The sequence below is a fragment of the Morone saxatilis genome, unplaced genomic scaffold, assembly GCF_004916995.1.
Source record: "Morone saxatilis isolate NCDOM2014 unplaced genomic scaffold, NCSU_SB_2.0 Contig20, whole genome shotgun sequence".
In the NCBI taxonomy this organism is placed as follows: domain Eukaryota; kingdom Metazoa; phylum Chordata; class Actinopteri; family Moronidae; genus Morone; species Morone saxatilis.
This window is the reverse complement of record NW_023339763.1, coordinates 2,762,274-2,773,498: the sequence shown is the minus strand read 5'-3', so window position 1 is coordinate 2,773,498 and position 11,225 is coordinate 2,762,274. Positions and strand designations below refer to the sequence as shown.

General features: G+C 40.7%; 1 protein-coding gene across 1 annotated transcript in view; it reads right to left on the bottom strand.

Moving 5' to 3' along the window:
- Positions 1 to 2,981: 2,981 nt before the first annotated feature.
- usp2b (ubiquitin specific peptidase 2b) overlaps positions 2,982 to 11,225 on the bottom strand; it is a 10,998-nt gene continuing 2,754 nt past the window's right edge. The window contains exons 2-12 of the mRNA XM_035667263.1: positions 8,253 to 8,300; positions 8,039 to 8,162; positions 7,191 to 7,302; positions 6,953 to 7,063; positions 6,510 to 6,574; positions 6,308 to 6,411; positions 5,737 to 5,817; positions 5,554 to 5,632; positions 4,517 to 4,624; positions 4,286 to 4,406; positions 2,982 to 3,986 (exon numbers count right to left, since the gene is read on the bottom strand). Coding sequence (XP_035523156.1) covers positions 3,881 to 3,986; positions 4,286 to 4,406; positions 4,517 to 4,624; positions 5,554 to 5,632; positions 5,737 to 5,817; positions 6,308 to 6,411; positions 6,510 to 6,574; positions 6,953 to 7,063; positions 7,191 to 7,302; positions 8,039 to 8,162; positions 8,253 to 8,300 — 1,059 coding nt within the window. The 3' untranslated portion in view covers positions 2,982 to 3,880. The remainder of the gene's footprint in view (positions 3,987 to 4,285; positions 4,407 to 4,516; positions 4,625 to 5,553; positions 5,633 to 5,736; positions 5,818 to 6,307; positions 6,412 to 6,509; positions 6,575 to 6,952; positions 7,064 to 7,190; positions 7,303 to 8,038; positions 8,163 to 8,252; positions 8,301 to 11,225) is intronic.

The window sequence follows — 11,225 nt, the reverse complement described above, 5'->3', positions numbered from 1 at the left end:
TGAACATTTTCTGACTGATTCATCTTTCTGAAAATCATTCTTCCTGCTAACAGAATATGTATCTGAGAGTCAGTTTGTCTGACAATCCAAAGGATTCATGTCAAGGTATCGACTATAAAATAGGAGCTTTTGATAGCTTTTACAAATGGCAGCATTGGTCTAATACAGTGGTTGCTACACTATAGTGGTTGGGGTCCCCACTAGGGGTCGCCACAAGCCTATTTAAGCCTTAAGATTGTTAAGAATGGATACCAAACACAACAAGAATACTGACAGAGAATTGGATAAAAAGTTCCATAAACAGGAAATAATCTGCTCAAAATTCATCCAAATCCCTCATCTTTACACAAACTTAAGGAATACCTTAAGAAAAAAGGTTGGGAACCACTGGTCTAATACACACAAAGCTCAACACCACTGCACACGGCTCCCTCTGGTGGACGGAGTGTGAAACAAGCACCTCTGTCAGATGGCTTTGTTTTTTTATCTGGGTCAAAGGTTTTTTCTGACAAATCCAATCTCACCATAATCTGCTCATTTAGGCTGGAAGTTCACAGCAGGCACTGCACACTCGCTGACCTCTGCCTGTTATGTAACGCAGAGGAGGGAAATTACACATTTTAAGCTTCCCATGTTTTGGTAATACTGCACAAATAACCTGTTACATAGGAGCCAATATTATTAGGGTTACTTTAAATATATGAATATATATATATATATATATATATATAAAGCATCACAAAATTAAACTTGATTACTTTTAATTAGTTGTGAATTACCTTAACACCAAATATGTAAATAAAAACAAGAGAAAATAAATATCAATAAGTATTGATGTGTTTTATAAAACAGTGTAACCTTTGAAAAGAAAATGGAAACCAAGATTTTTAGCAAATGTGTCCTCAGCTGTGTATTTAAAGAAAAACTGACCTATTTTAAACTTTAATCCTGTTATTCATCCCAATTATTATTTTTTTTACTGAATATAACTTATTTTCTGTAGCTGTAATGGATTAAACCTTGTTTTTGGTATCCTGATTACATAACTCTGTAATTACATTATCCAATGTCAGGTTGCACGATTTATGACTACATTAGGATTTACATACCTTATTAAGCCTTATAAGCACTTTAACTTAAAACATAAAGCATAAAATACAGACAGACTGTAAAAAAAACAGGAAATAATCTTCTCAAAATTCCTCCAAATCTCTCGTTTTATAAACTTCCTGCAGTTACTGAGTTCATTGTTTGTGTTCATTGTACAGTTTTGGATATGATATGAAATATCCATAAAATATGTCAGTCAGGGGTCGTCACTTAACTCAGTGATAGAAAATCAAAAAGTTAAGGAACCACTGACTTAAAGGGCCACTTCATCCCAAAATCAAAAACAGATATTTTTCCTTTCACCTGTAGGGCTTTTAATCCATCTGGAGTGTTTTGGTGTGAGTTGTTGAGACACTGGCCGTAGAGATCATACAATGGAACCAGATGGCAACAGCAACGTCTCTTTTAAGAAATCACGACCCAGTTACTCAAGATAATCCACAGACTTCGTTGTGAGCAGTTTCATGGTAAATGGACTGCACTCATGTAACGTCTTTCTAGTCTTCGCACCACTCAAAACGCTTTACTTACGAGTCATATTCACCCATTCACACACATTCATACACTGATGGCAGAGACTAGCATGCAAGCCTGTAGATAAAGGAACCAGTTTCTTTCTACACTCCACACTACACCCGAGATGATGCAGATGCTTCCACGCACAGTACCAATATCATATTGTGATCATTACTGCTGATGTCCACCTGACTTGGCCGACATTAGCCATGTTTTACTGGCCGTTGAAAATGGATTTGAATTTAAAGTTTCTTCAGCTGCTTTGTTGCTAATCTTGTATGTGCTTCTAAGTGTGTTTAATAATCTGATGTATTTTCTTTTGTTGCTGGAGGAGGCCAAATCAACCTTTACTGTATATATATCAAAAACACAGATATCCTGCGTACTCTGGGTGCCAACCACCTAGCAAGAATTTTATTTACACATTTACAAAGATGCAAATTTGTAGGCTGGTTCTCCCAGGGTTTATTGAACAAACCAAATAATTCCTTTGCCCTAATGAGAAGGTGTTGGAAGAGGAAAGACAATGAAACACCCCAGTGCACTGTCAATGAATGAACTAAGAATTTAAATGTTCAATTTCACTCTGAACTAAATTTTGACCAAACTTGTAGTTACTGCAGTTTGCCTTTGTAGGGCAGTGTGGGGTCAAGTATACTGAGAATACAGCAAAGGCTGACTCATCTGACTGTTTCTTCACATCTCTGTAGACCAGAGCCTTTATGGGGTTTACACCACTGAACTGTCAGATGTGCATCATCTTTAAATGAGGAGTTTATGAACTGCAATCCTATTATAATCCTCCTCCAATGAAATCAGAATCAGCTGGGGATGCTCACATGTCACAGAGCATGATCTGATGTTAATCTCTTAATTGTACCGTACTGTGCGTGGAAGCATCCGCATCATCTCGGTATGTTTCTCCACTCATTCACCAGGGTTCAGACTCTTTAAGAAATCATTTTCTCAGACATTTTCCAGGAGAACACAGCATAGTGCACAAACAGTCAATTACAGGAAGGCCTAGTATTGACACGTTTTTCTGCAGCGTCTCCAGTGATTGAGTCTGAGGGTCTAAAAAACAATTAAAATTTTCCAGGACAACATCGATTATTTCCAGGATATTTGCTCATTTCAAATCAATTTCCAAGTGTTTCCATGTTTGGAAACAAGTCTCTAAATATCCAGGTTTTCCAGGACGCATAAGAACTCTGTTTGAGGTTTTTCCTTTAATTTTTGTCACCCATCTGTATACAACCACTCTTACACCCATGAACCATTCCTCAACTTCCATTTTTCTGGCCGGATAAATGAGGGCTAAATAAAAAACAAACAGGAGAGGCAGTTCAAGTTAACATTGAATTTTAATCATTCATAGACTCGGAACTGACTTGGATGCAAAGTCAGCAACATTATTGCTGGAAGAAGTATTGTTGATGCAATTTTACACAGCTTGCTTTGGTTTGTCTGGCTTTCCCACAGTACAGTTACATTCACTGCGCTGTCCATAAATACTGTACAAAAATAAAATGTGCTTCGACACAAAACTTCCTCGCTACATTAGTGGATTTCCACTGTTCTAAGAGGAAACCATAAGGCTTTGTTAAATGACATTTACAGTATGCACTTTCAGTTACTGGCATTATGTTAAATAGAATAAATTATATCTTGCAGTGTGTGAAAACAAGTCTCTGTAATGTCCTCACGTAATAATAATAACAATAATAATAATAACAACAATAATAATAATAATAATAATAATGTCCTTAAGGTTAATAGTCCATGTTCAAAGTGCATGAAAAAAGAAGACAAATCCACTCGAGTGGGTATAGATTCAAGTCCAGGCACAGCTGTAAAATGTCTTTTTTTTAAGGATTTTCTTATACTCTGCATTCTAAATTTGACTTGCAGCTGTGCCTTGAGCTGAATCTCTGCACTTTTTGACAACGGAGGTCGTATCTCCTCAGCGTCACTTCAGTTTCCACCCAACATCTGAGCTCAGCTTGAAATCCCGAAGCGCAAATGTGCTTCCACATCCGCCCTTCTCCCTCAAAAACACGCCAAGAGGAAGGTCAGAGGGCGTTCTCTCTCTCTTTCTCTATCTCTGCAACATGTCTTTGTGCTCCACATTCACAGTCTGTAATGTAATGGCAGTACTCTCTCCACTAGGTGGAGCTGTCTCACAGCAGGCAGTGTCTTCTGACTCCATGTTTAGGCCCCTAGTTTAGTGCAGCTTATCACTCCTCTGCAGCGTCTAAAGCCGGCACGTCTGATATTTGCTGTGTGGGGAGGGGGCCAGTTCGTAGAAGAGGACATAGGCGTTGCTGCTGCGAACCTGGCTGGAGGACACCGGGCTCACCCTGCACACAACACACAGAGCACACTGTGGTTATTATACTGAATACCACGGAGGATTGTTTCTATCACGTGCTTGCAGTAGCGATTTGCCCCTATTTGCATATTACTTTAATTAAATATGGGCACAGAAACTACAGTACACAGCAGTCACTCCCAAACGCAGGCACTTACGCATACACCCAATCAGCTGACACACCTTTGTACAGGCAGCATGAGGTCATTTTCATTTAACAGCTGGTACAGACATAATCTCACTGCACATCTTTCTGATAACACGATATGTGAGGTAATGGGATTATACCTGGCGTCGTTGTAGCTGTACCACTCCCCCAGCGCCGGGTTCCTGCAGTAGGCCGTGTAATGGCCTCCCAAGGCGTTCCCCGAGTGGTTGGACACCGCATACAGGTTGTACACGGCGCGCTCTGCAGGGAGAGACAAACACTGTCAGTCAACGCCAGCGCACTCTGTACTCATCAAACCCGGCCGACCTTGGAAAGTGCATGAACTCTCCTCTCCTCTGGCTCGTACTTACCGCTGCTCTCCGAGGCGAACTCCCGCAGGTCCAGCTCTTTGAGAGGGAAGTTGACATAAGTGGAGAGTTTGCTGGCTCGGATATTGGAGTCTGAAAACCGCTTCAGATCTGAGAGAGGACGTTGAGTCAAGGAGCCGATACTGAGCAATTCTGTGATACTTTTGTACTTCCAGTGCTTTTCAGAGGGAATTAAGTATGTAGTCATTTTTATTTCACAGCAGCTATTTGCTTTACTTTCTAGTTACTTCACATATGCCACATATAAAACATACTGCAAACAGTTTATAGTTTAGTAGTAGAGTAGTTAGATTTACACACTTAAATCCTACCTTTACTTAAACAATTTAACACTCTGGACTCTGGAAGTAGCCATTATGTTCATTTCTGTGGCCACTTTGGGGCATCAGAACAAAATAAAAATCACCTTATAAATAGTTTTCCCCTTTTGATACATCCAGCAAAACATGAAGCAACATTATAATTCTTTTAGAGTCATTATTCCGGCCACCCGGTGAATTTAAGTCTAATATTCACTAACTCCTGAGTGAAACATCTGGCTCTTCAGCTGCTAAAGGTTCCTTTATTCATTATATAGTCGCCAACTGTGTCTGTCTGGTGCTGGTAGAGTACAGTGGGTTTATAAACATCTTTTTGGGTGAAAACGGCTGCCTGCTGCTGCTGGAACTAAGAGAGGCTGAAAAGCTCCTGAGGGGAACAGCAGGAATATTTCTCCTCACTATGAGTGACATCTTTCACATTATACACTGATTAGATCCACTGTTAATATAATAAATACAGATTAATGCCGCTTTAAGTGTTATATGCTATATTTATCTGGGAGACTGGCTGCAGGTATCTTGTATTTGCTGTTACTAGTAAGTGCGTCATAATATTTATTCAAAAAGATGATGCACAAACAGCTTCGTCACTGAACTGGCCGCTGGCACACTGAATCATCCACATATTTCTGGCCTATCACTCATCATTTAAATGCATCCACACGCTGTAAGAATTAAACAAATGTGGGGAAAGGATACGAAGCACGAGGATCTGAGGGAACTTCTGAATGCTGAATCTTTTGGTGCATTTCCTTCTGGCTTTGCATCTGTTGCAGGTCTGAGAGAGAAACACAAAGAAGGCAGTGAGATACTGCTGCTGTATAATCAATATTGTCTTTACAAAGGAATGTGCAGTGTGCTGTGCTATTCAAGGATTCTCACCGGTCTCTCTTCTCCGTCCAGCACATCCTCTTTCGTGAAGAGTCTCAAGCAGTCTCTGAGAGTCACTTCGCCTGAGCTCTTCTGAGGAGACACAGAGGAGGTCCAGTCAGAAAACAGTTACATGAAAACCCCTTTACAGCTCATAATATGTCAAAATATGATCAAATACCGTAAATTACAGGTGGAAGTCTAGCTCAAACAGTTTGTACCACCATTTATTTTTATAAATGTAAACACAGAAGGGACCTTATGTACGCAACTGACCCTTCCTAATGTTTTGCAAACATTAGCTAACATAAGATGTGGTTTTTATCTTTTAACCATCTTCAAAAGCTAGTTGCCTTTTTCACAAATTGGTTGAGGCGAGCTTAACGGTAATTTTGGAGAACACACCAAAAAGGGGCGGGACTTAAGAAGGCTCAATTGTGAAGTGAAACCTGGCACAGTATGTTATACTGTATTTATGGTATGATACAGCTTTACAAACTTGACAATTTTGTCTGTTTATGGTCAGAATATGACAATTGCACACAAGTAACGACTTGTCTGTAGTGTATCTGTGCGTCCTGACCTGTGCAACAGGTATTGATAGGTCCCAGAATGGATCAAACACGGTGGAGCGGAAGCCACAGACGGTGCAGGTCACAGAGCTCTTCAGCTGTCCAACAAACAGGTCTAAAAGGCAGAAACAAGAGATTTACAGAGAATTACGTTAATATAAATTCAAGGATGGTTTTAGGTAATTATGCAGCCCGTGAAGGAAAACCTCTTACCCACTACTTTGCTGTCTTCCCTCTCCAAGTACATATTCCACATCCGCTTGCCTTTTTCATCATCCCTGTGAATGAAACCAAACAGTCTTACTTATTGACAACTGAAATGTGTATTATAACTTAAAATCCAATGGAAAGTGCATGTTTTTCTCCAGATACAAGCCACTTTAAGGCATTATAAAGGTGCTTAATCAAGTCTGCAATTCCAGATAAGTATGGGATTTGTCATATTTGGTATCTTATTTCCTAATATGATGTTTCGAAAAGGCAACATAACTCAGAAATTTTGAATTAATTACCTATTAATTATAAATAATTACACAGATAATTTTTCATTTGAGCTGCAGTGTTGTTTTTGGCAGTGCGAGGTGTTGGGTCAGGTTATGAGTGACTTATTGTGAGCAGAGGTGAGAGGTGGTGTGAGGTTAGGTTTGCTGACTTACGAGAGGTGATCAAAGTCCTCGACGGACACCTTCGGACGGACAGTCACTCTGTTCACCTCATTATGGAGACCGTCCAATAAAAAGCGAAGGAACTCCTGGGCGTCCTGCTGACTGCAGAGAGAGAGAAACTGTTACTTTAACTGGCATTTACACTAATTTTTATTTATCAGTATACCTGATGAGTTTCTTGAAGTGGACTGAGTGAAGAGGCTTACAAGCAGGAGGAGCGAAGACTTACTTGCAGCCCACGAATTTGGGAGCGTATCTCTGGATCTGGCTCCTGAAGTCAGAGGGACTGATGGCCTCGTTGGTCACAGAAGTCCACAGGCTCTGAGTCAGCTTTGCAAACTCTGAGTGAGCAGGTGGAGGAAAGAAGGAAAAAATACAGAAAATGAGACGTAATCATGAAAAAAACATCTGCAATTTGTTATTTTATTGAGAAGAGTGGTATTTCTCTGCATTTTGAGAGAAATCTGCATTCTTTCAGGCTAGCTTGCCTGAGCTAAGGATGCAGAGCTCTGACCTTGACTGAGAAATTTCAGTAACTGAATAGAAAACGGAAAACAAATAGATAAGGCAGCTTTTTTGTACTGATTACCGAGACATTATACAAAATCATGACACAGAAAAGATTTGTTTTGTACTTAACTTTGGGAAAATACATGTTTTATTAGGCTCTGCACACTGAATTTAGTAACCTGTGAGAACTTGCTACACAAACTCACCCTCTAAAAGCCCTGTCAGAGTGAAAGAAATTACTTTCATTTCATGCAAGAACAAATTCCACCTGTCAGTCTTGTGCGATGTGTTGGCTGCTAAATTGCAGTTTGACTGGTTTAGTTACAGGAATCTGATCTGAGTGCAGTTATATAACTTTGGTGTGGCCACTCTTCCTGGTGTGAGCGAGCCTTTAACTGATCAGGATGTCAAGTTGTCAGACCTGTAGCGTTGAGTTAAACTTAACTGACAATATGTGTCCTACTCTTTAGACCTGTAGTGCCTTGTCAGTGTTGAGTGACTTTATGGCTCAAATGTTCCTCATTATGCAGCCAACATGTGCTTTAATAGCTTAGAGTCTGGTCCTACCTTCCATGAGAGCGGCGTTAGTCCTGCAGTTGTTGTTGAGGTCTGTGCGATGGACATTTCTCAGGCAGTAGTCTCTCAGCTCGGGAGTGTTGCTCAGACATTGTAGGATGGAGTTCATGAAACACTGGAAATCACCAACAGCAAAAAGACTCAGACTCAGTCGGTGATCAAAGTGTTGCACATTAGACACACAAAGTGAAGCAGAAACACTTACGGTGTTGCCCAGGTTCCTTAGCCCCACCAGGCCTTGAGGACTCTTGTTCTATTCAAATAGAAAGGAAAAAGATTTTAGTTTACTAGCGTGTTGAAGAATTATAAAAGAACAGATAGCACATGAAGGTATCAGACATGTATGCAATTAACACAATTCTCAAGCCATTTTTTTGCCACTTTGACAAAAATACCAACAAATCCTGCAAAAACAACATTGCAAACATATGTTTTTGTAATCGACTTTCCTGGGCTCATGATTGGTGATACGTGAGTAACCCTTTTTTGAGGAGCTAGAGTTGGGGTCCTTATGAGCAAAACTGAGCCCTAAATGGGATATGTTTAGTCATTATATGATATCTTTTATATATTTTATTTTTCTTTGCATAGCTGTTCTTGCTATTTGCTGCCTCTTTTATTTGTTATTTATATAATGCGTGGTTTTATTGTGCAGTATTTGCACAGCAGATATGTATTGTTGTTTCCCTCTGTCAGTGCAGCCTTCTGTACATCCCATCAGATCAGCTTGCACACGCTGTCAGTATGAGGAAACTACTGTATGACAGCAACCCTGTGACATACCTCCAGTGTGAATAAGCCCTGAAGGACTGCGTGGCATTCATTAAATGCATACCAGCTGACGGTCACATTGTTGGCAACGCGGCCGCGGTGCGCAGCGGATATATCAGCTACTGTTCCACATGCTTGGATGAAATACCAGTGTGTCCTGACCTGACGAGACTGATGAGCCCCGCCGGCCACCGCTCACACCACGGTGACATCACAACAAGCATGTGATGCGGACAGAAGAGAAAAGCTCTACTGAGAATCTGCAGTGTGGTGTCGGGTTGTCTGTGTGGGGAGTTTCACATCACTGCCTGAGTCAAGGATCAACTAGTTCAGTTTCTGACATATGTGGTGCCAGTGGCAGCATGGTGTTAATCATCTGCAGGGCGGACGGATGCAGGGGTCTGTAAGCCACCATAAATCTGCTGATAGTGGTTTCTTTTAAATCGAGGCTGCTGATGTATGTATGACTGAGAAATTCCAGTCTCAGTCATATGCTTTAAGCCTGTAGGGGCTGACTAGGTATTGGATTTGCAGTGGTAAATGTGGAATTTGGATAAAAGAATGCCTTTACTGATAGCAGATTTGACTTGCAGATGAAAATATGTGCAGAAATCAAGTTTAAAATGAACTAATTGTCATGAAAGTTGCTATTGGGACAACAGAAATATAAAAATCTATTACTTTTCAACCGAATGTAGACATCTTTTGACCTGCAGGTCAGAAATAATCCCATCCTGGACTGCTTCAACAATTGCCAATATCTTATAATTAGAAAGCTAATATATAAAGTGTCTGGATTAATCAAATTGGGTAAATTATAAATTACACAGAGTATTAAAATGTCAAATGTGATCTAGTCACAACCAAAAATTCTATTTCTTAGTACAGACAGAAAAAAGGTAAAATAACAGCAGAAGAGTCTGCTACCCGACGTTTCCCCAAACAGTTCAGGCCAGATTTGCGTTGTTTTGTTGCACCAAAGCTCTTATTTTCTTAAGAACAGTTCAAGAAGAAAACCTCCTTTTCCCTCCATATGACTGTGCAAAAATACATATAAAACTAAAATATAATTGAAGATATGGTCAGGTCGGGTTTCGGGTCTTACTATGTCTCATTTGGGTTCAGGCGAAGTCTTTTGCCTCTGAGTTTTGGGCCCTTTATATAAGTCTAGCAGGGACCCAGTGGAAGGCTGAAATCAGCAATCTGATGCAAGTATCACAGTGTTTATAGCGGATGCTAACTCGCAAACACCCGTCCCAGAAGAGCTTTTATGAAAAAATGATAAAAGCAGTAAAAATACAGTTTCAGATAGAATGAATGAATGTATGCCCCCTGCTGAACTGTAGCAGGGAGCCACTGGAACCAATTTACAATTAAAAAGATAATATCCTGCATTTCATATAGTTATTAATGTTGTTGTCCTATTGTTGATTAAATATTCAGATACTGGACAAGAAAAAACAACCAATATCATCCTCAAATTTGTTGTGGGGACGTTTCCCTGCAGATGGTTTAGAGTCCGACCTGACAAGGTCAACCTCGAACAGCGAGCTGAATAACTGTAAATACTGTCGGCCTTTGTTCCTGTAGCCATGCCAGCATCCAGAATATTAACAGGTGGCATATTATTGGCCTCGTGACCTGTAGCTCATCCTGAATGAGGGAACATATTAACAGTGTAACATGATGACTCAAAGCGAGTCAGCACCGCCACGCATCAACGCCTCTGCTGACGGCCCAGGAGCTGCTGGTGGAAAGAACAGCGTCAAGGCAGCAGCACACTGACGGAAGCTTGTAAACTGAGCAGCAACGTCAACTTTGTTAATCCACTGTAGTTTATATCGGTGGGTGCAGATATGAGGTGTGGTTTGGAGCGTTTTGATAACAGCTTGCTTACACTTCACATCAGGTATTTTAAGTAAATATGAAGTTAGCGTGTCCTTAAGTGTTATCATTATCAGGCCTTGCAGTGGAGAGGTTTAGTGCCTCATGATGGTCGTCATGTTGTTCCAAAAGCTTTTCCAACAACCCGAAAATAGAACTGTGAAAATATAAGCCACCGAGAGCCCGGTTGGCTGAAATCTCGTAGATTTCTTTCCCTCTTTGTGTTTCTCTTCTTCTCTGCAGCATTTGAAGGTGACCATATGGTGCAAGTCCCAGTCTGCTGCGCTGCTGTGAACACTGACCAGCGGGGCTCGGCACACTCAGCAGGCGGCTTGTGATTTAAAAGACCCGTCCAAAAAACGGAGGAAGTGATGCATTCAGGTAATCTCTGAACGCTCTCCAATTGTTGGCACGACTTCAGAGAGGAGGAGAAAGCTACAGAACGTAATGTCCTAAAACACAACTATGCAAGCCCGGTCAAGGCCGTAACATGTGACGAAGGAGGCAACACACACACACACAC